This window comes from Oxyura jamaicensis, chromosome 2 (genome assembly GCF_011077185.1).
Source record: "Oxyura jamaicensis isolate SHBP4307 breed ruddy duck chromosome 2, BPBGC_Ojam_1.0, whole genome shotgun sequence".
Classification (NCBI taxonomy): Eukaryota; Metazoa; Chordata; class Aves; order Anseriformes; family Anatidae; genus Oxyura; species Oxyura jamaicensis.
In genome coordinates this window covers 44,050,750-44,075,587 of record NC_048894.1, presented here as the reverse complement: position 1 = coordinate 44,075,587, position 24,838 = coordinate 44,050,750, and the positions used below count along the sequence as shown (strand labels likewise).

The following is a 24,838-nucleotide window of genomic DNA, read 5'->3' as shown; positions in this document are numbered from 1 at the left end:
AGCTTTGGCAGACATGGAATGGAAAGAGCTGAACATGCAGAAATGTGCTGTGATCATTTGGATAAGTGATTTTATGCAGCTTCTCTCTCCTGAGCAGCGGTGTCGTGTCCGTGTCATTCACCCACTGGGTGTTAGGGACACACGCTTCAGAGAGTTCTTTCTTTCGTTCTTGTACTTGATTTTATATGAATGGCCTAGAAAACACAGGCTAGCAGAATACAAACACCTAATAACACTATCAGAAAAAAATGGAAAAGGGGGAAAATGCAAATACAATGGATGCTTTCACTCAATTTCTATCCCAAAGCATAAAGATGTCAGATTTCTTCAACACATCACCTTCTAACTTTTGTTTGCTGTGGGTCTGTGCCTGAGCCCATTCCAAAACACTACTCTGCATGATAAAAACCACCTACAATTACTGTTCTTTGCCATTTTTATCTGCATTTCCATGCCACCTATAGGAGAAGCAAAATTAGTTTGTGATACCAATATTTATATGCTTCTCCATGGCAACAGTGCAGAAAAAAAACATGGCTAAATGCAGGAATACAGATTCCTCTTCTGCAACCAGGCTCACTTATTTGAATAAATCCCTGTGTAAAACTACAGCATCTTTATTAAAGTGCCGTCTATCCCTAATGTATCCCTAAAAACGTTAGGGAGATGCAGAACACAACCACCTCACTCAGCTCACGATTCATCAGACTCGAACCTAATTCACTTCCTTTGGAAACGTTTTCTTAAATTCTGAGTGCTGGTGGAATTTTATGGGGATTGATGAGTAATGCAGAGAACTACAACTTTTACTCTCTGCACAGTTCAACAAATTCTGGAAAAAAAACAACGAGCATATGAGTATTAATGAGGACTGGATGATAATCTGTCCAAAGATCCTGTGCTAGTGGGACTACTGCCATTTATTTTTGAAGGCTCCCCTCATTTTAACTGAACTAATCTTACGCGAGTATTCTTTTATCCTGGTAATCTTAAGCTTGCGCATTTTAAATCCACGTGATGAACAAACAAATTTCCCAGATTCTTCCGTGAGCAGAAAAGCTCTTAAAATAGCTTCACACGCAGCCATGGCACAAACAGCCTGGACAAAAGCAGGCCAAGTGCAATCACTCCCATATTTCAGGAAATGAATCACAAGCAAAGCGAGAACCCCAAAAGCTGCCTATTTCATCTCTTCTTTAATCATTTCCACGATACCAGAACCCATTTTGCAATACCTGGCAGCACCAGGCTCCCTCAGAGCTACCACTTTGGCAAGCGACGCGGGGTGGCACGGCAAGACAATGGCATTCTTTGCCAAGTTCAGGCTGAAGAATTTTTTAATTTTCTTCTCTTTCACTGTGAAAAGAAGCACTCCTTTTTCTTTTACTGGGAAAATATTTTTCTAGGACAACATCCAGGAAAGGGAGCGTGTTTTTTTCTGATACTGGACAGGGAATTCACGAGGCGCTTTTTATATGAAGGTCACCTTTCTCCCAATGGCCCCAGCAGGCTCTTTGGCAAGCCTGTGGGACTGAGTTACAACTTCTCCATCAAAAAGACATTTCTCTGTAAGCCCTAAGTATTATTTTAAGGATATTGCAAGAGGAATATAAAGCTTCTAAATCTACTTTTTAAACCTACTGGATAAAATAATGTCAACAAAACCAACTGTCAGGTGAGCAGTATCCAAAGCCTGCTCCCACCGACTGGAGCTGCGTAGCTCAGAAATGAGTGAGCTCAGTGAACAGCTCCTCGTTTATCACCAGCTGAGAAATACTCACAAAAAGTTCGTGCTTTTGATTTGCAGCACAGGCAGCTGATGCACGACGGCTGGCCACGCAGCACTACTGCCACACAGCACCTACCAACACAACTCCCTCGGGTGCGGCCGCGCTAACTTCATGCCCTGCTTTAAGCAGCAGCAGCTTTATGCATGCACAGATGCAGTAATTCAGGAGCACGCTTAAACTAATATTATTTGTGTTATTTGTGTATGTGTAGGGGGGGTACAGCACAGCTTATTCTAAAATTCTACTGTTAGGTATTGCTCGAAATAGCTATCTGCTGTAATTCAATAGCTTTGCTATTTCCATTTCATTAAGCTTAAATTAAGTTTAATTTTTTTTCATACAGGATGCATAATATAATTAAGCAGTACTTTTAGTAGAAAGAGCAAAAGCTCTTCAATGTAGGTTCACAACTAGGCTTTACCAATTAATTAGATTTCACTACATTTCAGCATTCAATTTTCTGAAAATACGTTAATAAAACATAACGTATATTTTCCCACAGTTGCACACCAAGCCTGTAAATCAGGCTTTCTTTGTGTGTTTACAACCAGAAACACAAAATAAATTTTAATACACAGAACACTGGTCATAGATCAACAACAACGATGGCAACTCTCCGAGTAGAGGGTCTACAGAAGCCTAACTGCGTGGCTTAGTGCCACGATCACTACTGCTATAGGCAAGAACCAGCTGCAAACATGAACTAACAGAAATGCACACAGACACTTTAGACATCTAAAACCAAAGCACTCGAGATGCCGAGGGCTTTAGCAGTGGCAGTGCTGGCGTTTTGTTCCAGGAAATGAGGATCGCTTCTGCCCAACGTTACGAGAACCCACCTTCATTTCCAACACCTACGTGCAGACCCTGCAGGCAGCACACCCCGCTACGCAGCGCTTCCCACCTCGCAGGGCTGCTTTGGGCACGATGGCACAACTGACGCCACAAGGTGTAGTTTCACTCTGCGTTGCACAAGCCCTATCTCGCCAAGACATCTGTGACCTCCTTTCCGCTTTCCACACTAGAGGATGGTACAGATAAGCCTGCATTTCCATTATCGGTGCTCATTTCACACACATTTATACAAAATGAATGACAGACAAAAAGGTTTATCAGAAGGCTGACATTCTTCGCATTCCTCATTTCTGTTTAATGTTGATTTCCTGCATTTGAGTAGTGCTTGGTCATGGCAAAACATCCCCTAACTACTCTTAATTTTTCTGCAGGGTATGGAAACAAAAACCAGAAAATTCAACCACAACTCAAGGAAAACAACTTAAAAAATAAAAATTAATGAAACCAGTATTTAATGACTGACCAGTTTGGTGCTTTTTCATATGAATACTCAACATACACGTTTGTATATATGAACAGACACAAGTAGCCATATGGTTAAATGTGAGAAGACCTAAAGGCAGATGTATCATATCAGCAACTCCATCTTCTGCTTTGCTTGCATTCACTATGTAGAATGGCTCAACAGTAGTTTACTGCTTAAAGAAAGCATGGTGCTACATATCTTTCTCATCAAATTATATTTTATATCCATCATGTTTTCTAAATATTCTTTCCTAACAGTGTAAAGTCATAACAAAGACCGTTTCTTGGGCCTTGAGCTGTTTCATGATAAACGCAAGAACATTATCAGCATTAATCTTTAAGTACCAGCCAAGTATAGAAAAGGCAAATTAACACCTACTTTAAAACTCGGTCCGACTCTTCCACGTGTAATACTTTACTCTGTGTGGAAGTGTAAAAACTTATTTAATGGAAATTTGTTATTGCTGAGTATAATGGTGGAAGGCTGTGGTAACTACTTACCTAGAACCATGGATCTTCCCTCAAGGTTTATGCATGTGGCATTTGACACTCTGCAGGGAACAGAGCTGAAGAACATCAGGCCTGGGTAACTCTTGTGCCTCATTTCTGAATCTGACAAGTTTTTCAGTGAGTTCTTAAGGTACAATTGCCGTAACTGGAGATGACAACTGATGCTTGTTTACAGTAGCAGAAAACACCTCTGCACTAGTATAGCATAGAAATTCCTGTGTATAAATCCCAGGACTTCTGTGTTACACCATATAGCTGCAATATCACACTGAATGCTTATTTCTGAGCAACTCACACAGTACAACCCTGATGTCTTCTTGAAAGATTTCCAGAATACAATTCCCCCTGGTTAGGTAATATGATGAAAGATATGTTCTTTGAGACTTCTAGGAACAATCTGACAACTTTCTTATTTAGCAGAGCCATGACCAATGGCCCTGCAACGCTCCAAAGTAGTAAAAAGAACTCTCTACAAAGACAGACTACACATGAGCATTAACCAGCCCAAATGCAGATTTTTGATAAGGAGGCGGAAGAATTTTAAATGGAAGATTAACAGACAAACAAATGCTCAACTGTGTGGCTCTCACGAGAAGGACCCTGTAAGTCCTCTCCGGGGACTGATACCTGCAGTGGATGGCAACTTTTCATTCTCCTCTTCTCTAAACTGCATCTGGAATACTGTGTCTAGCTTTGCCCCCAAGTATGAATGATACTGATTGACTGGATGAGGTCTAGTACGTGGTCTGAACTCAGCACCGACCCTGTCCTGAGGCCTCCCAAGATCCCTTCCAAGCTGAGAGATTTTCATGCTGTTCCCACAGGATTTGTGACAGAGGAGTATGCCTGCACTCCAGAGATCTCAAGTGGCAATCTGCTATGACAAATAGCAGGTAGTAGCAAAGAGCAAAAAATAATTCTCTTCTTCCCTTTTACGTATGCCTATTTCACAACAGAATACCAAGTACAAAAATCTAGCATTAGTGAAACAAGTTTGCAAAATTAGTAAGTGCAGAGTCAGGGAAAATGTGCAGATTCACATGCTTTGGAGTACTGTGTATGATTAATAGCACTGTGAGCCATAGCAGACAAAGCAACCCCATTTGTAGTAGATTTTTTTGCAAGATTTTTTTTCTGATCTACTTCGTATTTGTCTCTGATTTAAATTGCAAAGTATTAATTAATCCTCATTACAATATTCTTATTGCATTAGTCACCCTTTGCTGAATCTTATTTCAGTTCAGTAGGTAGTACAAAAATGTAGACATAGTAGTAGAAGAAAATACTATGATACTATTTAATGTCTTCAGAAGTGTATCTTAATTCTTCCAACCCTCAGAAGACTTAAATTATTTTTATCTTAATTCATACTTTTTAAAAATTCACTTCTTTAACCATTTCTGACTACGCAGTTGCAAAGTGGAAGAAGTATACAATGCTAACCAGTGTGCCTAAACGCCTAAGAAGAGCACGTGCTCGAAAGGTACCCGCAGCACGACAACACCCCAGCAAGTGCTCTCCTCTTTAGGCTATGCAGTTACCTCTCTCGCCCAATAAGCAGCCGGTCAATAGATTTTGGAGTCAGGAACGATTGACCAGCTAAGAAAGCAATGATGCAAAAATATCCAGAGCGACATGACCTTGATCGCATCTCAGTGCGGAGGGATGGCCTGCACGGTCACTGGACAACTGTGCCCGTCAGTCATACGTTTCATTAATTTTGTGACCTGTGTCAAACTGATTTCACCACAGCTTAAGGGCGAGGTTTGTCACGGGGCTAGTAGCATGTCAACTGCGTTTGGATTACTGCAGTGAGCTACGATAAAATTGGGTGTCTTGGGACTTTTGGACAGCGTTAATTACTGGTTTGCAGTTGCTAGTTACAGTCGAGAAAATAGGTAAAGCAAACCATTCCTCATGTCTGACCATCTTACCTGCCGAGCTGGATGGATGCCCCGAGCACCTACTCACCCGCTGGCAGCAGAGTTCACCAAGGCCTCCGCGCACAAGGCCCTGACCTGTGGGCACGCAGAGACCGAAATGCTATTGCAGACAGCTCAGTTAGCCTTCCGCTAGCTGCAGCAGCAGCAGCCAGCTCAGGATAGCCTCATTTACCTTGTACATGACATGCTGTGTGCTGGCCCTGCCTCACGGCAAACCCAGTGTCTGCAAGAAGGCCAGTGGTGGAGGTGGAGGCGGCCGGCGCCCTGCAGGTCCTGCTTCTGCTCCAGCACGCAGGTTTGCAGATGGTGCTGGAACTACACAGCTTGCCAAGAGAATATACACTTAAGACTAAAGCTTCATGACCTCTGTGCTTCCATTTTGGGAACTGAAGACTGGAAGGGACCCACTGGGTTATAGACACAAGCCTTCCTCTAGTGCATAAAACCTTGTAGTAAGCGCTTGGCCCAGAGGACTCCACGTAACATCTATTCCAGTGGTACGCAGCCAAAACCCACACAAGTTTTGCCAACAGCCTTTAATAAATTATGTTGTACCAGAGGCAAAAGACAGAGTTAAACTATTTAATGTCACAAAAAAGAACACAGGAGAAATTAAGAGCACGAACACATCTCCATAATCCTTGCTACAGCAGGGAATAGGTTGCATGAAAAGCCTTGAAGGTCTCTCACAATGAATTACGCCCCACACTAAGGAAAAAGGCAAAGAATACTCTGTAACCCCATTGCTTTCTGACCACAGATATGGCAATCATTTCAACCCAGGCACACAAAGCCCAGCAAGGAGACACCAAAGCACTGGGGCCCTGTGCACCCTCTGGAACGGCAGCTGACCCAGAGAGCACAGAGGCTTGCCTGCCCCTATCCCAAGCACAGCCTGCCTGGGTGGTCACCTGGGCCCACATTTATCTCCAATTGTGTAAATTTCTATATCAGTAAGGAGCTCTACTCAGTTTCCAAAAAAGAGCAATAACAACAACAAAGGTTGCTTCTCTACACAGGGAATTAATTAGGTAATCTAGATTGGACTCCAACCCAATTTACAGCACCGGTTTTGGAAATTTCTATGACAAATTTGATATAAAAAGCAGATAACATGAAGGACACATGGCTGTGCTCTATCATGCTGCCATACCCAAATCAAAATGCCAGAAGTACAAAATTTCCATCTCTCTTGCACCAGGCAGCAAACTTCTGCCTGAGACCCATGTCAGATGATATTAGAGAAATTGAACGACTCAGCAGTATAAACAGAAAACATTAAAATATACTTGAAGTATAAACCATGTGTTTAGAAATATAGTTTTCACAAAAGCAATCACGCTTTTTAAGGTGTTCTTTTTAAAGAAGGAATTTGCCTCTCAGTTTATCTGCCATATCAGCATGAAAAGTGAGTTAAAAGAAACTGTTCAGTATTTGAATTATTTGGTGAAGAAGGACTACTCTGAGTTCTGCCTGAGAGCTGGATAGATCAGGAAGGCAAAGGATCTGCCAGGTCACCCAATTTGTTTTGCTCCCTTGCCCTAGCTACTTGTCCTGCCCATAGAATTTCCAGCAGCATTTTTATTCTTGTATTTCTCTTCAAATACAAGCTTTCTTCTTGCGGGATCTCTGCTATTACCAATTCACAGCCCAATAAAAAAATTGTCAATGTTAAGCTGGAAACCAATTGCTAATTACAATAGCTTTATTCTTACTATGAGGAAATCAGTTCTACAAACTTAGAGTGTATCAAAGGTCCCTCTGCCAGTGCTTTCAGAATAGCACAACTGACAAAATTAATTTTTGCGTCAAAGATACCTGCAATGAAGCAAGTGCCTTGTCTGCCAGTCAACCCATCCCTTGAAAACAAGGAAAAAGAGGCAACTTGTTTTCCATTAATTAAACACTGGGCTAAGCTTAAGTACTGATCAGTTACAGGCACTGACTCATGTTTAAAAATGTATTTATGTCAATACCTATCTGTTCAGATAAGGCCATATATGTACCCGGGTAAGGTCAATTACTTGAATTTGTTATGGTAGGTTTATGGCTTGATCTGGCTCAGGATGTTCTTGAGCTGATCACAGGCAGAGGACTGGAAAATATTATAGGGAAATAAAAACATTTGCCCTGCTCTTCACTCTACCCTAGGCATCTGCTTATTGCCACTTTGGGGCCTGGCCTAGAGAAACCCTTCATCTCACAGCCCATTTGCAGACACACACACGTACACGAAGGACACACATGGCTTGCCAACCTTTCCATTTTCATTTAAGATGCACAATTGGTTATGAACCATTACTCTCAGAGAATTGCATTAGATTGCCTGGCAAGCATGTGTGAGAGTCTGAATAAGCTCTGAAATAGCTTGCAGACAGTTTGAAAATGAAGTAAAAGATGTTGGTTTGGTAATTTATAACTCTGTATTTCTTTCAGATAACATAAGTCACAACAGCTGACGTGGTCCTAAATTACAGATATCACAATATTTATAAAACGATTTCACTAACCTGTAGTAATTTTAAACAACCTAACAAAAGGTAAAAGTTCTCATTTACTTCAGAACTTCACTTTCCACACTTCCTAAGTTATGAGTGGACAAACCCCTTTTCCTTTTTTTTCCACCAAGGCAGTGGGAAGGAAGCCTGTTTGCTACAGGTTGGTTACCTCTCTGTTCAGAAGCGATGTAGTGCTCTGCTGGAAAAGCCCGCAGTTTTCACTACGACGACGACGTTCCCCTGTCAGGTACCTCAGTGTGCCTCTGTGCAGTACTGCAGTGCCCTCGATACTCTCTCTCCATAGGCCCGTTTTTCAGAGCTATTGGTATTGTTATTAGAGACCCGAACAAAATTTTTGCCTTCCTGTTAGTAATCGCTTTGCAAGGATTTATGAAGTTATTCTGCAATAGATACGGGAAATTAAAGATATATGATAGCTACTACTTCCAGGTTGAAGAGTTTGGGAATTTAAGCAGCTTTGTAACATGAAGATAAACAACGATCTGTAGATACGCTGAATTATAGGGATTTAAGGGATATAGCACTATATCCCTTGCTGATTCCCTGTCCTGTTTTCTACTGTCCTAATTGCACCCTCTTCCTTTGATTTTTACTTCTTTAAACTGAGAATTGCTCATGTCTGCATCTAAATCCAGTGGCAGGTAAGGGCCAAGCTCACAGGCAGAACTGCCTCCTCCTCTCGCTCCCACCCTGCTTTTGAGGAGCAGTGGGAAGGAGAGGAGGAACAAACGAGCACAGCCCCACTTTGCTGCTTTGAGGGGCTGGATAAGGCCACGAGACAAACCGAAGCCAAGAAATAGATGTGCTGGGCAGACACGTCCTGCTTGAGTCCAGCCTCTGCTCTAGAGCGACCTGCTTTTGCTTCAGAGGAAATCAGAGCAAATGGTGCCAGCTTCAGCATGCACCGAGGGATTAACTATTGTGATTCATGTTCAATTGCCTCACTAATTTAATTCTATCTGACCTCGAGGCTTTGCTTGGAAATGTTCCTTATACATTGTAAAGTGCTTTAATGGGTATCCTGGGTTACGAGTACCATCACATGCTTATTTCTCAGTTTCGACCTGTCGCAACGACAAATATATTCTCTAGCATGCAACCACAAACATCTAAAATAATGTCTCTTCAATGCATTAGTTGTAATATATTACAAGTGTGTCCTATTGCTATAGAAACACTGTACAACATTACCACTTGTCAGAGTATGTACTCTGTCGTATAAATTTTATAAGACGACCCATATAAAATAGGTTGCTACATCTGTCAAACAAATCAGATTTTGAAAACACTCCAGTAAGTGCTGTCAAAGGACTCTAAATAAATGTTTAAGGCATCATATGATTTTTGCATCACTGAAGTGAGTTAATATTATCCACTGAGTCACTTAGTTAATTCACTGTGAATTTATGTGATAGTGTAAGATGGGCGGTGAGCACACATTTCCACAGATCCTTCAGGGCAAATCAAAAAAGCAAGCTGGGACAGGACAAATAATTGCAAAATATTAACAAGCTGGAGAAATCCATTTTCTGCACTTTGAGCTTGATGATATGTCAGTGCTCATGTGCTTATGTTTCCTTTTCAGTACAAACAGAGTGAAAATTCCGTATTCCATTTCGGATCAACAGAACTGCAAAATGCATGGCAGCCAGCTGCATCCTTTCCTAAAAAAATAATAATGCACAGCTGTAGTGAAAGATTTCTTCAAGAATCCATAGGATAGTCCTCTCATATACCACAGAGCACATAATTTTCCTTATTAGTATGTAATAGCGGTAAGTATTTCTGGTTTAAGGGACTATATGAAAAGAAGATATCCATTGAAAGAAATGGAATTACAGGCTGGGGTTTACAACAAACCACAATGAGAATGCATCTACAAAAAGGAACTCAACAGCATCTGCACACACAGATCTCATTCTGTTTTCCTGTACGCTGTCTATATGTACACATCAGCACATACTAAAAGGAAATGAGGAGAAAGCATACACACAAAGACAGAAGCAAATAAAAAAGACTTTAACAATGCTAGGTCCACAACTATGTGCAGTTTCAGTAAAATGTTTATATTTAAAAGGGCGTTCTCAACAATGTTAATGGGATATTAAATACAATGTTCTCAACAATATTAATTTAGACAAAAACAAAATTGAAAAAATACTAATAGTTTCAAAAAAATACATACAAATAGGCTGAACAAGGAGAAAAACTGCCAGAAAAGGGGAATTTATCAGATATGGAATGGATCATTCTGCTCCTCTCCTTACTCACCAGTAATAAACAAACAAAAAAAAAAAACAAGCACTCAAAACAGAGAAATGGAAAGTTATAAAATTAAGCTTATCCCAGAGGAATACATGGCCTTTTATTTTTAGTGCTCTGACACTGAAGGAAATTTGGAAACAACCCTGCTAACAATCTTTTTTCCAGACTAAAGGAAAATTAATTTGCAAATCTTCCTAGAATAGTCTCTTTTCTACCCATAATATCACATGTAACTGTACAACCTGATTTTTTTTTGCAACTATTTGCACATCACTTGAACTCATGCCGTTGTTTTATTGATATTTACTGTTTGAATTGTTTTATTGATACTTACAATGTGAATAAAAAGGACTTTGTCTGAATTCTTGCACAACTTTCTACAGCATCCCTTCCACAGGCAGTCCACTCAGGCTTGTGTTAGAGGAACATGTGGTTAAGAGTCTCAATACTCATCTAATTCCTCACTCAGGCAGGCATAACTGCACAAAATGCATGGGAAAAAATGAACCGTCAAATATTTTCAATATTAGAAACTGAGTGTAGGGGTTTGAGCTGAAGGGAGACATGCCCATTGATAAATTAAAAGGGAAGCATCCAGTAAAAAAAGACAAATAAAACTGAAGACTTAACACAAAAAGAAATTAGGCACAGGCCTGATAAATACAAAATGACCCAAAGTCTCTTTAAACAGATGTAACTTTGGTCAGGACAGCCAACCTGAGAGGCAATGCAAACAATTTTTAAGGACAGGCACAGTCACAAATGACACCTTCCTTCGGATCTCACCGCAGGACTTTCTGTTCTTATTGAAATGCTGCACTAAAAATCAATGCCACGTTCATATAATTGCATTGCAACTACAGGCTAATTACCTTTCAGTAGGATAAACCTCTCTGTAATTCCTGTGTATACCTATCAGATTTCTTTTTACTTCCATTTCCTACACCTGCGGTAGCACTCCCTTAAGGAACAGCCTGAGATTAATGAGTAAGCAATTTCAGTCTCTGTCTGTACTGTCCTTGTCACAAGCTATTAGAATATTATGTGTCACAGCCTGTCAGAAAAGAGAGATTAGATTTGGGAGAATAAGAGAAATAGAAAAAAATATGAGAGTAGTTTTGGAGGAAAATGGTGATTTAAAATCCAATTTGGGTCGGGTTTTTAATTTTTTTAGGGAGCATAATTTGTGTTTTCAATCTTATTTACAGGGAGACAACAACAGCTCAATAACAGGCTGTTGGTTTTCTATTATTGTCTTCCCAACTCAATAACAACTTTTACCCTGGTAATTTTATTGCAAATTTTGCCTTTTTAAATGTACTATATACCCACTGGGTCACTAACCTAATACCTCAAACACAATATTTCTCTTTTCTTGCTAAGAATAAAAATAAGCTCTTCTTTATTGCTGAAAAAAACATTCAGGTATTCTGTACAAGCTTCCAAACAGCGAGCTGTAAGAGAGCAACAGAAAAATTGCCAGATTTACGTATGATGATCGTTTCTTGTCCTTCTCTAGCTGCAAGACTGTAGGTAGAAGGCATACAAAAGAAACAAAACCTGCATTTTCCAGTTTTTCTGTTCTTTTCTACTAGTATGTGCTTGTACTCTTTTACTTCTCAAGAACGCAGAAGCCACCTTTGGCCCAGCAAAGCAGCAGCAGCTCAGGCCTTCTCCTGTCCCAGATGAGGACAATTAACGCTATCTATACGGATGACAAGATTCTTCCTTTGGAAGCCTCCGAGTTAACAGAAAAGAGAAATAGGGATGCTGCTAACATTGCGACTTCCCTTCATACATCCCATGCTAACTGCTCCATACTCCTCATTCTTCTTGTGCATCTTGAACTCTGGGTTAAAGGATGTTTTTTAACAGTGGATCAGCCTGTCCGTGTAACCCACCAGGCTAAAACTTCTTTGCACCCCCAGCACTCAAGCTTGTGGACTGATGCAGCCTTCTCCTCTTCAGATCAAAGAAAAAGTACCCCACTGAAACTGCCGTCTGCTGAACTTGCTTCTTGACTTTACACTGAACTTTCTGTGACGTGGGAATAAGCACAATGCTGGAAAAACAACACAAATTGCACCTTAACTAAGCGTTCTCTCAGGGAATTTGCAGGACTTCCACTAAAAAGAAGTCTTTGGCCTGTGTTACTGAATGAGTGAATCTCAGTTTCTGCTCAGCAGTGAAAAAAATGGAAAAGACAAGAAAATCCAACTCAGAATTGAACATCCCTATGAATGCTATTGTGTGAGATTTCCATATGACAAACTGGAGCCGTCACAGTGGGTTTAGAAATAATCTTGTTTTGGAACCAGATATGCAAATTCTCCTGATTGATGAGATAAGCCTACTACTCACTAATTGATACAGAAAGCAAGCAACTGCTCCTGTTAATAGCTATTCCAAAGTTTTAACTGTGTTTGCTACAGTTTCTTACACATCTCTTGGAAACAACAGGAATGATTGCTCCCAGAGAAGAAAGTGTATGAACTAACTGATGGTTTGGTCTGATAATTTCAACATCACCAAGATAAAAACAAGTAAGGGAAACTCTGGGTGTGCCCCACTTGCAGAAGAAAGGTGTCTTCTTACCGCATGTGAGCATAAGTTACCCACAATTTCTCAACTTGGCAGATCAGCTAAATTCTAGCTTTGCTCAACAGTACTTCTTCCATCAACCCGAACCCATCTATCCTTTATTTCATTAAGATTTCACCTCACTGCTATCGTCAAATGTCAGCTAAGGAGACCAAGCCCTTTTCAAGAGACAGACTGATTAATTTGATGGCATCTATCAGAAAAAACAGGAAGGACAAGGATTTGCAAGAAGCTCATCTATTTAGCAAATTTACCTCTCATTTCATTTATATATAACCAGGAGTGCTCTATCTTAAACAAAAACAAACAAAAACACATCAGCTTAAGACAATGCTAAAAACAATCTATTTAAAAGAAAAATTCAGACTCGGTATCCAGTTATCCAGTTCTAACAGAGGCTCAAGAATTAAAGCAATCTCAAAAAAAAAAAAAAAAAAAAAAAGCCTTAAACTGAGATGAAAAACAGGGCAACTAAACTAAACTCTAAATTTTACAGTCTCCAAATGCTTGTTAGGAAAGCAAATCTTTCTTTCCCAATCCGTTTCATAGGAAATACAGCCACGAACAGTGCACATTACACCTATTACTGGTTGAATGACCATGAACTACAGAGGAGCATATGCTTTGAAACAATATCTCAAGTTTGCTTGCTGTCAATAGAAACAAACAGAAGAATATCACGTATTACCTGAACTTATAAAACATTCTATTCATTTACAGTCCTGCTTTTCCATTTAATTTTAATGTATTTTACTGAAACTTTAAAATACAATAAAGCTTTAAAAAGAGTCTCTATTTCTTTTGTCAGGTATTTTCCTCTTGGCTTCTCTAAGCCATTTTATATGAGCTGGCATCTCAAGAAGCATACTTTGGTATGCAGAGACTAACAGTACCACTGAAACTTCCCGACAGCCTGCCTCCCAGGAACAAACAGACGTTATCTCACCAAAAGCCCTGCTCAGAGCAGTGCTCCCTTCTGCATATCAGCTACCTATCACGACATGCCATGCTACCTGTAATTCATAGAATTGCACGGCAGAGAAAAACAACGCAGAGAGGTACATGCAGGAAGACATGCTCTTTTGTGTAAGCATACCGTTATTTATATAATGGTATGACGCTTTCTGTTTACATAAATGAGTTTGTTTTTCACAAAATTTTTCTCTAATGCTGAAGACTTCAGTCTCTTATTTAACAAAGTAAACACAGAACAGCAACATAGTACTGCTTCCTTAACAGAACAATACCAAGTCTGATGCTCCATGCAATGATGCAGATGTATGCCTGTCTGTAGAAAACTGTAGTACACCTCATGATTTAAAAAAATTCCCAGCAGAACATTATATTGATTTGACAAAAATAAAACATCAAACACTTCAGTTTGACACATGTTTCAGGAAGAGAAAGTTAAGGGAACTCCACTGCCGTCTACTTTGTAAAGCACCTCAGAACACGTTTTAGAGCTTTATAATCTGTTCAGAACATCCTTTCCTCTGTATGAATAATCAAAAACGGCCACTTTCAGATTGGAAAAATACATTTACTGCTGTTTGTACATTATAACATACACTGAATTAACTACACACTAGGCAATAAGAATCTGAAATATTCTCTGTGATAACTGAGAAGGATGCTGTGTACTAATTAAACACTGGCATGCTCTTTGACCCCAGCCATCTTTCTTTGAACACAAAACCTTCTGTACTACCAAACGTCAAATCTTGCTGCTTTTCCACAGAAGCATGAGAGACGTGAAATACAGCAGAAATACTGCATTCACGAAGCACTACAGGACAATGAGAAAAAGGACGTGCCGTTATTCGTATGTTGACATTTACAGACATTCATGTTAAAAAATATCCTTCATGAACACGCACCATTTGCTCCAGTTAACGTACTTCCTCTTTAGCTTCACACTGAAATAAACTCATATTAGTGCCACTCTAACCTTCTTTTATTCATTTGTCTTTGTTTAATCACTTCACACTTCCATCCCTTAGTAGTTCAGCTGTTGTTTCAATGAGATGGCCTACAACAGATTTGCTGGCAGCCTGAACTACGTGTAGGTTCTGTTCAGAATGGCATTTTCCCCAGTCCTGTTCCAGGAACAAATCTGATTTAAAGACAAAATGCAACCGTAATTAATGTATTTTCTAGATCCATTTTGAGTGCATTATGATGCATCATCCTACTCTTGAGTTTCTCAATTTTCTAAATATTTGCCTTTCCCTCAGGTTTGTTCTTAATATTTTCTTAACCTTGTGCATACAACAAATCTCAGCTTCCAGGAGGGCTAATACCAGCAATTGTTATGAAGTTTTGCCCTGAGGATGCGTATTCATAACAAGAAGTACAGCACAAACACTTTTAGCTCACCCAGCACCCTTAGAGCTTATAGATGCCCTGTCCCCTCATGCCAGATTAAAACAGACTTTAAGGAAGGTAGATGGTAAATCTGTGTTTTGACAAAGCATTTCTGACACTCCAATTATTAATGGTTAGTTTCGTTTTCTCCCTTCGATGCCCATCCATATGATCACTCACATTGCCACTGACTCAAAGCTGTCTTCTCCCATATCTTTACAGTTGATTAGGAGTTAGATTTGAGAGTCTTTCAGCAGGACTGCCACAAACAGCTTTGCTTCTGGATGTTTCTTAAGTGGAAGAGTGTGGTAACAGCAACAAACAGTAGGGTTACTTTTTAGATGTCAGGACTACAGACTTGTCTGAGGGTGACACTGTAATTGTACACTGATGTGCATACCTGGGTAAGTACTGACATGTAGCTCTTTGCGAATTGTGATCACTCGCTTTCCAGTTAGTCTCCTTCATGATAGGCTCACATTGAGTATAATTATCTTGAGTAACCGAAACATCAAAAAGGAAAAAAAAATCTTGAGCCCAAGCACTCCAAGCACATGTGCATCCATCTGGACAAGCAAACAACACCACACGTAACGATGCACTTGAACTGACAGGATGCACTACCACAGAATAAACATTAAGTAATTCTTTAAAGCTCAAGATAGAGTCTGAATTTTGGTCGTGGCCAACTGTCTCCTAAAATACACAGCTTTCACAGTGATAGCATGTCTCCCCAAAGTTACCTGGATCAGATGTTTAAAGGGCAGGGGCCATGGAGAGACCATGAAATAACTTCCCAGCTAGCAGCCAATTCCAACAAAAGTTATCAATTTGCAGAAGTCTGAAGGATATTAAATAACTTCTCATTTTTGAAAATTAGTTACTTGGTAGGAAGGGAAATCCAAATCAGCACCCTGTCATTGAGAGCACAATTGTAACACAACTCCTTCTGCTAGGCAGTAAGCGGCTGCCAGGTGTTTAATCAAGCTGCATGCACAGCTGTACGTAGCTCAGGAAAGACAGAACATAAATCCTGAGGAAATTAGGCTTCATCAGCTCTGCTAAAGCAGACTGTGGTTACATGAGTACATGAAACTGAAGTTTATTGTATAAGAAACTGGGCCAATCTCCTTCACTGTATCTGCCCCCATGCACACTTGAGAAAAATATTTTCATTCCCTTCCCTGGTTATAACCTGCGTTTATCGGAGAGCTCTGTTATTTTCACTAGTCTCTTAGCACACAGGTATTGAATTTTCCAATTTCTTTTTACATTTATCTGATTTATTTGACTGTAAGGCTATATGCAAAATAAGTTTTCTCCCTTTTTGTCTCTAAACCAAAGTTATTGCTCTATCGGAGAGCAAGCAAGTTAAAAAAAAGTTTAGAACATTAAAAAAATTAAAGCAAGCATACAACAGAAGGAAACTGTCAACAGCAACAACAGAAATCACAGTAACTACAGCTCACTGCTTTGATAAACTTGAGAACACTCACAGTTTATAGAAATTTAGCTCTCCAAGGAGCCAGGAGAATAATATCTGCCATGGCAACCAAACAGAGCAGTCTTCTGGCACCTTCTGAATGAGCATTTAGGAGGAGATTAATTCAATACTCCGAATGATGAAAGGGCTCTTGAGATCCATAACTGTCTCCCACAAATTACCCTTATTGTACAACTGGATGTTTAGAACAGATTGCACATTATCTATATTGAACTAGAGCTTTCACAGCAAATTTATACGAAATAGATTAAGCCCACATGATGTGTCACACTATTTTCACCCACTCTTTTTGGTGCATTTACAAAAATGAGTATTTTATTAAATGGATCGCTGCGGTTTTGCAGGATTTATTTTTAAGCTTATTTATATTTAGAAGCTATTGTAAACCTTTTTACTATACAACTTTGAAATTTCTGAAAACATGTAAAAGCATAAAAAGCTGCAAAAAAAATTTACAGTATAGTACATACATAGACAGCAGAAAGACTGCCACGTAAGTAAGCATTGTCTTTTTTTATGCATTTCATGTTTCACATATATAATAAATTCAAGTGATGGCAAACCTCAATAAATAATTTTGCATCTTCCTATTCAAACCATTTATTTTTTTCAGCAAATGCAGCACCTGATGAGCACCAGACAGCTCACTGAGAACAAGTAGCTTTTAGAGAACATTTCAGAAGGTATATTAAACATCTAGCTGCTTCATCACGATCTAAATTACTATGGAATTCAGCCTCCTAGGACTAAAGTGATTTAGTATTTTGTTTACTGATTTCCTTATACTACAAACAACAATACTGTATGACTTACAAAATGGAAGAAATTTGTAATAAAAGAAGATTTGTAGTGAGAATGCATTTACAAACTATTTCAGCATAAAAGATCTCATCAGCTAGTTTTAGGAAGGCAAAAGCGTGCATTGTCTCTTCTGAGACCACTATAATAAGTTCTTCTCCAGTCTAGCAACATTCAAGATGTGGTACTTCGCTTACTGTATTAAGTGAATATCTTGCCACTTCTTTGCAGATATGAGCAATACCTGGATTGCATAGACTGCCGCAGAAGAGATACACCTGAAAATTAGTTTTAACCAGTCTGATCTAAGTTACACAAGATTAAACATAATAAATATAATTGATTTTGTTTTGTGTTTGGCCACTAGATCACTCGATGCAACAGTAATAGGCTCCTGGCTGAATACAGGAAGCCTCTTCTCTTAGTCTCTAGCAGATTCTTATAAAGAGATGGTATATTATTTAGTAAGTATTGCTAACTACTATTCAGAAACGTTTAAGATTTCATACAATGAATAAAATACTAAATTTGCAAAGTGAAAAATCTAAAAAAAGGGGAAAAAAATAAAGTTAGTATATGCAGTTTTTAAAGCAGCCTTGAAATGAAAGTTGAACTCCTCAAGAATTTCCAAAGGCCACACATAATTTGTAGTGATGCACAATGAAAGTCAGACACTTAATCCAATAGACCATTTCTGAAAATCTTAGTTGGGTTTTTGATTTCATTATTGTATATTATTTCTGCAAAATCCCTACCTTCAGAATTCACAATACGTTAGGGCGTCACCACAGAAACAAAAATTAGTGAGTACAATTACAATTCTGAAGATCCAAGATATGTAGAACTACCATTTAGTTGCAAATGAGGTGATTCTTAATTTACGCTGCTTAAGGATCGACTGCACTCTAGAAGGAACTGTGTATCCTGAATAGCAAACAGCATGTAAATCAAGGAGCAACAGTCAGGCTCTAAGCAGGAAGGATTTGCTTAGCCATGAAACAGCAAAAATAAAAACAAATTTAGGTAAAGCAGCCTCACTCACTATCATCTGACTTATCACAGATGGAGGTAGGAATAAAAATAAAATCACACTGCAACCCTAAATAAGGATCCAGAGCACAAGGGGCAGAACTGTGGTTTGGCAAGTTCCCTTCAGTTTACTATTTCTCACCTGTGTCTCACTTTAAAATGACTATATCCCATTACAAGCCTTCAGTCCTCATTTTGGTTTTGATAATTAAGACTGTTTAAGTGTTAGAAGGTCTTTCAAAACATCACAGAAAAAAAGAAAAACCATGGGTTAGATCTCCTGGGAGGACAAGGCTCTCGAATCAAATGGAGTTATGCTCATTGCAGCTGAAGATTTTTGTGCTTCTTGTAAAACGTAATGAAGTGAAACAGATTTGTGCATTTCTTTAGGCTCAATGGGAAAACTGCACAGGTTTTAATACCTGTATTTTAAAAAACAATTGAGGCTTTCAAAATTATTACAATGATAGCTCTCAGAGATGTATATCTGCTGATTAATAAACCTCCCAAACAAACCAATCTCTTCTGTAGAAAGAGAATTAAATATGTTACAATTTCAAGTTAATATTTCCATGGAATTAAAAACTGTAATTTGAAAAAACTGTCTCAAAGGATTCGCAGAAGTACTTACATTATTTAGTAAACCATTTCTTCCCAATTCAACTGCCTCAAGATCATTATTTTCCAAATCTACCATTCATTTTACAAACACGTTAAATAACCTCCAAAATGTGTTAAGAATTTTAATGTGCACATTCATGAAATAAAATGTCTAAATAAAGAGCAAAGAATCGTTCACAAACTTGCAACCTGTCCCAATGACAAATTGCTTTGTCCCCCCATCAGCTGAATCTTTTCTCCCTGAGTCTTTATGCCTGCATTCATCCCTCCTTCTCTTACAAAGCGAAGGGAAGGGGTGGGAAGGGATGGGAAAAACACAAATGTCATTGTTAAAATAATCTTTCCAGTTTGCCTCTTCAATTTTACAATCTTTCTCTCTGGCTTACTATTCCTTTGCATGAAACTAACTTCTTCTGACTTTCAGAACTTTTGTAATCAAGTCCTCCTCATCCACTTGCTCCATTATGGCATGGGGCTCTTCTCACCCTTTTACCAAGGAAATGCTATCTTTGCTTCTTTGCTAGCATGCTTTTCTCTCAGAAATCATTGTTCTTTCACGTTGTCACACAGGCATGAATAGCTCTCCATGAACATCTGTAAAGTACACATGAAAAAAGAAATAAATCACTTCTGATGTATAAAGGACATTACATAAAACCATGACCAGGCATTAGTGAGTCATCATGATCATATCTTCCGGGGGGGACTGAGAGCTGTTCATTAGAACTAACAGTGATTAGATGTGTTGAAATACCTGCTATTTTTTCTCCACACCCTCCAGAGCCTAATTTTTGCTCTAATATTGTATTTTAATGCAATAATTGTTAGATAATCCTAGCTATAGATATCACTACTTGTCTTCTATAGTAGTCACAGTGAGAAATTAGACACACAGCACGAACTGCAACATATTTAGAATATGGTGTCGGGTAGGGTACGTACTTTGTAGGAGTGAGTTCTTCTCGTGACCGAGCAAAGATGTATTGAGAGTTATACAGCACATCAGGAAAGTTCTATAGCTCCAGGTACTGTGAATGATTGCAAAATCTACATTTAGTAAGATGTTCTCTGAAGCCAACCTTGTCACTTAAGCACCTTTCTTGTCCTTAGGATGACAGCTGATTGTTGCCTTGGAAACAAAGCCTGCTCTCTACCCTGTTCATTTAAGGGGATTCAGTCAATTTGAAGACAAAATTCCAATTGCTAATTTTATACCTGACACGGGTACAAAAGTTCTTAAGATTAGAGCTGAAGGAGTTTGCTTGTAATAGCTGTTCTCTATTTTGCCAGTTTCTTTCTTCCTACAAGAGTGTACCTATATTTTTTTCCCCACTGCTCTTTGTCCAACTCCATCATTCTCGTGTGCTCCTCTGCAGGAAATTCAATTCCTTACTTCCCTTCTGTGTAAGAAGATGTTTATGGTAACAGAAGAAGCAAACCCAAAAGTGAAAATGGAAAGATCTTAGGCATAAACAAACAAATACACGGATACAAATAATTCTGGTCCTAGTGTTCTGTAAACCGAACCAAGATGTTTCTAAATAAAACAAACAGGAAAAGGAAAAAAGAAAAACAACAAAAAAAACCACTATGCTCTATTTTAATGCATACAGTTTGTGTGTGTGTTTGTTTAGATAAAGCACATGCCAAAAAATGAGGAGTACCGCCTGAAGAGACATTCCATTCAGTTATTTCAGTCAGGCCACATTGTTTAAATACAGCTTAATGAAAGACACAAGCAGACACTATAAAGCAGGATCTTAGATAGGGATGATACTCACATTTTCTGAAGCTTAAATTCAGCCTTGTGTTAATATGCCCCATTATTCACCCTTAATTAAATTATGACAGATCTCATTTTGTCCTTTATTTGCTCAAAATATAAAGGCTTTCATTTTCAAGCAGGATTTATATTACGGGCCAAGCTCGTAGCCAATGCCTCTCTGTGAAGATACTCATACTTTACCCTGAGGGAGACTCGTCTCCAGATTTCTCCGTGTACAGTTGACAGAGAGGGGGTAGGTTCCAGCATAGATGGCTTGTAACTCGAAGTTTGGTTCCTGTTCTGAATTATCTTTCAGAGGAAACTTTTTCTACTTATCTTCTCCAAGTAGCAGGAGAGACTAGCATATCTAAAGCAAACTCTCCCAGTATGCCTATATGATATTCTGAGCAGATGCAGCACTGAGGAGCCCTGCTTTCACTAGAGAGTGTACTTCTATTTACTTTTAATTATATTAGCTACGGTATCAAAATGCTAGGGCTATGCAAATATTTCCAAGTAGTTATAATGGTTTTACACTCTTAAAATAAATTTTCTTCTTCACAAGCAAGAGGCTCCTGATTTGTATACCTATCCGCTGACCTCAACAATTTAGGGTATATGGTAAATATCTGTACACGTGGATAGAGCAGGCATCAGGATTGTCCTTAGATGGTACAGAAACGCTGTTCTTTGTCCAACAGCCAAAGCAGCTAACAACTTCTGCATACAAAAGTGCAAGAATTTTATCCAGCAGCGTGCATCTTCTCAAAGCAATACAAGTATCAAGCTCATTGCATTTGTGCAATGATGCTTTTATTATTTTTGAGCCATGTTTGGAAAATAACATTGGACTGCCTCACAGAGCTTAGAGATTCACAATTTTCCTGTAAAGTTATTTTTCTTTTCCCTCTTAATAGTGACAAAGCACAACCACACAGCATTCATCAGCCATCTAGGCTTCAGAAACTGTGGTTTCCATTCAGCTGTAAAAACATAAAAAAATAGAAAGAAAACACAAAACACTGGCTTGGCCCTCTTACAACTGCATTCTCTGCTCTCAGCCACTGAAATTAAACCAGACTCTACAACAATATTCCAGGACTTAATCTATCCAAGTATAACAAAAAAAAAATTAAATCTCATGACCAGCCTAGCCTTTCTAATCAAACTGCAGAACTTCTATCTCAGAGCCACATGAAAGTGAAGGTTATTTTACAAGCAGTGGAAGAGCCCATACAGCTAAAGCTGTGTTTCCACATAAGCGTTTGCAGTACCAAGACCATAGGCCTCGGGTATATACCTGAGGGGGGGAGCAAAACAAAAATCAGTCCACAAATATTAAAGAAAGCCTGAAATTATAAATAATAGTTGAATAAAACAGCTGCAGAATAATTCAGCATCACAAGTACTATCAAAATTGTTACTGACAGGTTAAGTCAGAATTACAAAAAAAACAGTAACACAGGGCACAAGGTTATGTACACAGCTATAGGCACACGCAGGTGTGCAAGGACATGCATACATACAGAGGAGTCAGCACATGAGAAAAATAAAGATGCACTTCAAACAGAAATGAGAGAATTCAGAGTTAACGCTTCAGCAGATGACGGCAGGAATCGCTCATTAATTTTTCTACTGTGAAGACACTGAAATTGCATGATTTTGGTATCAATGCAAAATTAAAAATCAAATGAAGGCCTGTCTTACAAGCGTTCCATATACAGGTACCTTTCCTGTCACTCCTCCACCTCCCTCCACTTTGAATATCAGGTTTGAACATTGAATTTAGTTTTCACGAGGCTTTCTTTCCACATCAGAACATTCTGTTCTCATTGACATGAAGGCCTTGAGAGCTACAACCAAAACGTGTGTATAATGAGTGTAACGTAAATACAGTTTAATCTAGTTGAGAGGCCCGAACATTTTATTGAAATACTGAATATCATGAGTGAACAGTACAATTCAGAATAGATTCTTTTATTCCACAGTTCTTTGTTTGTGTCCTAATAAAATCAATATAAACAAACTGCCTAGTGGATGGAGCAAGGCTAGCATGGGTACTTAAATGACTTTTTTCAGACTGTTTCTTTCCCTGGATTAATTCCATTGTCACTGTTTGTAGAGCTGTGGACCACTCATAGTGGGAAATAAATGGATGTTTTCAAAACACTCGCCCTATAGGGACTTTAAAAATTCCTAACAACCGATTAGAGCTCAGGGTGAACTGCAACAAGGCAAAGAGTACATTTATTTTATCAGGGTCATGAAACTCACTGTGTTATAGCCTAACAATGTCTTTTCCCATGGAGGTCATAAACATTAAGTAAAACAAAGAAATGCAAAACTGAAAACATCAGAAGAGTCTACACACAAAATGAATGAAGACAAACACCCTTTCAGAATAAAGCACACTGGACAGAATAAGAAGAAAAATTGGTACAAAAATTGACAGATTAGGGCAGGAATGGGAGGAGACCATTTTAAAACCAAACAGTCTCCATAAACTACATTTATTTTATAGTCAGGGACTCTCTTTGTCAGACAAAGGTACGTCTGGCTGCAGGTTGGACAGAACTAGAACATGGACTTGCTTGGCCATTGTTTACCTACAAACTGAATACCAAGGACACAATATTTTCCTTTAGCTGGTTCTTTAACTTATATTGCATGGATTTTGCTGCCGATACACTTGACACCCATAATGTGATATGGCTGTCCTTAAGTCCCAGCTGGAGAAGGAACAACCAGCTCCCCATTTCTGTATCAATAAGGAACCAGCAAGACCTACAACTCTGAAGATGCAAAGAATTAGGGTGCATTGTAAGATGAACATAGACTACACACCTTGAAAAACAACCCATTACTTACTCCAACAGGTAAATTACTCTTCTTTAAATAACTGTCCACAGAGACCTCCCTCCCAGCGACTAGCCATCAGTTATCACGTGGACTGGAGGTGTGCATGAAATGTTATATTTAGGCAGAACAGGGGCTGCTGGCTGGTTTCATGGGGCAATCTTCCTAGACATGGGAAGTCAGAACAGATTTGTGTATTTTTCTCAAAGAAAACACTCAGTTTGCACCACACTAACAAAGCAAAAAGGAGTCACAAACTAGGAAATGAGATCATAACAACAGTAAGGTGACAACCTGTACGTTTCATAGCACTGATTCAGGAAAATGGGCTGCTTTCCTAAGGCCAAATGTTCCTTCACAGAGGTAATGGAAAGCTGTGCTTGCTGCAGGACCAGCCAACGGGCTGACCCAGCAGAAAGCGCTTTTCGCAGGAAGCTAGTGGTTAACACGAGACTGCCAACAGGCAGAATTTCCTGCATTTCACTTAGCAAGTCAGGCTCCATAAAATTTTGTTTGTTGTTTCGTGGACAAGAAGGTTGTGAACTAAATCTCCCCCACCTTTGAAAGACATTTTGAGAAGAGGCCAAGACACAAAAGAGAGCACTCCTTGCACATCTGAATCAAACCTTTCCAATAACTTAAGGGGAAGAGAACACCTTGTAGAGCTATCATCTGTTACTTGTTAGTTACTGGATACAGTGATTTCAACCATTTAACTTGTAATAGAAATTAAATCTGGCACATTGTGAAGAAGGTGCTACTGCTACCTGACCAAAGAATGAGAGTCATGCTCTTATTGTTACCATTAAAATGTGCTTCTCCAAGTGGAAAAGGTTCATTATTAAACACCTTTTGATCTTGCTCTTAAACCATGATGAATTAAAAAGGCAGATTTTCCCGACCTTAGTTGGGGGGGGGGGGGGGGGGGGGGGGGGGGGGGGGGGGGGGCCGGG

The 24,838-nt window shown here is 39.1% G+C and overlaps 1 protein-coding gene across 2 annotated transcripts in view; it reads right to left on the bottom strand.

Annotated features, from left to right (window-relative positions):
- Positions 1-24,838, bottom strand: part of ANO10 (anoctamin 10) — a 117,236-nt gene that overhangs the window by 3,551 nt on the left and 88,847 nt on the right. The window contains exon 13 of one of the 2 annotated variants that reach the window (XM_035318038.1): positions 19,793-19,858. The exons of the other annotated variant lie outside the window; for it this stretch is intronic. Coding sequence (XP_035173929.1) covers positions 19,808-19,858 — 51 coding nt within the window. The 3' untranslated portion in view covers positions 19,793-19,807. Of the gene's footprint in view, positions 1-19,792; positions 19,859-24,838 lie in introns of those variants that run through there. 2 annotated transcript variants of the gene reach the window in all.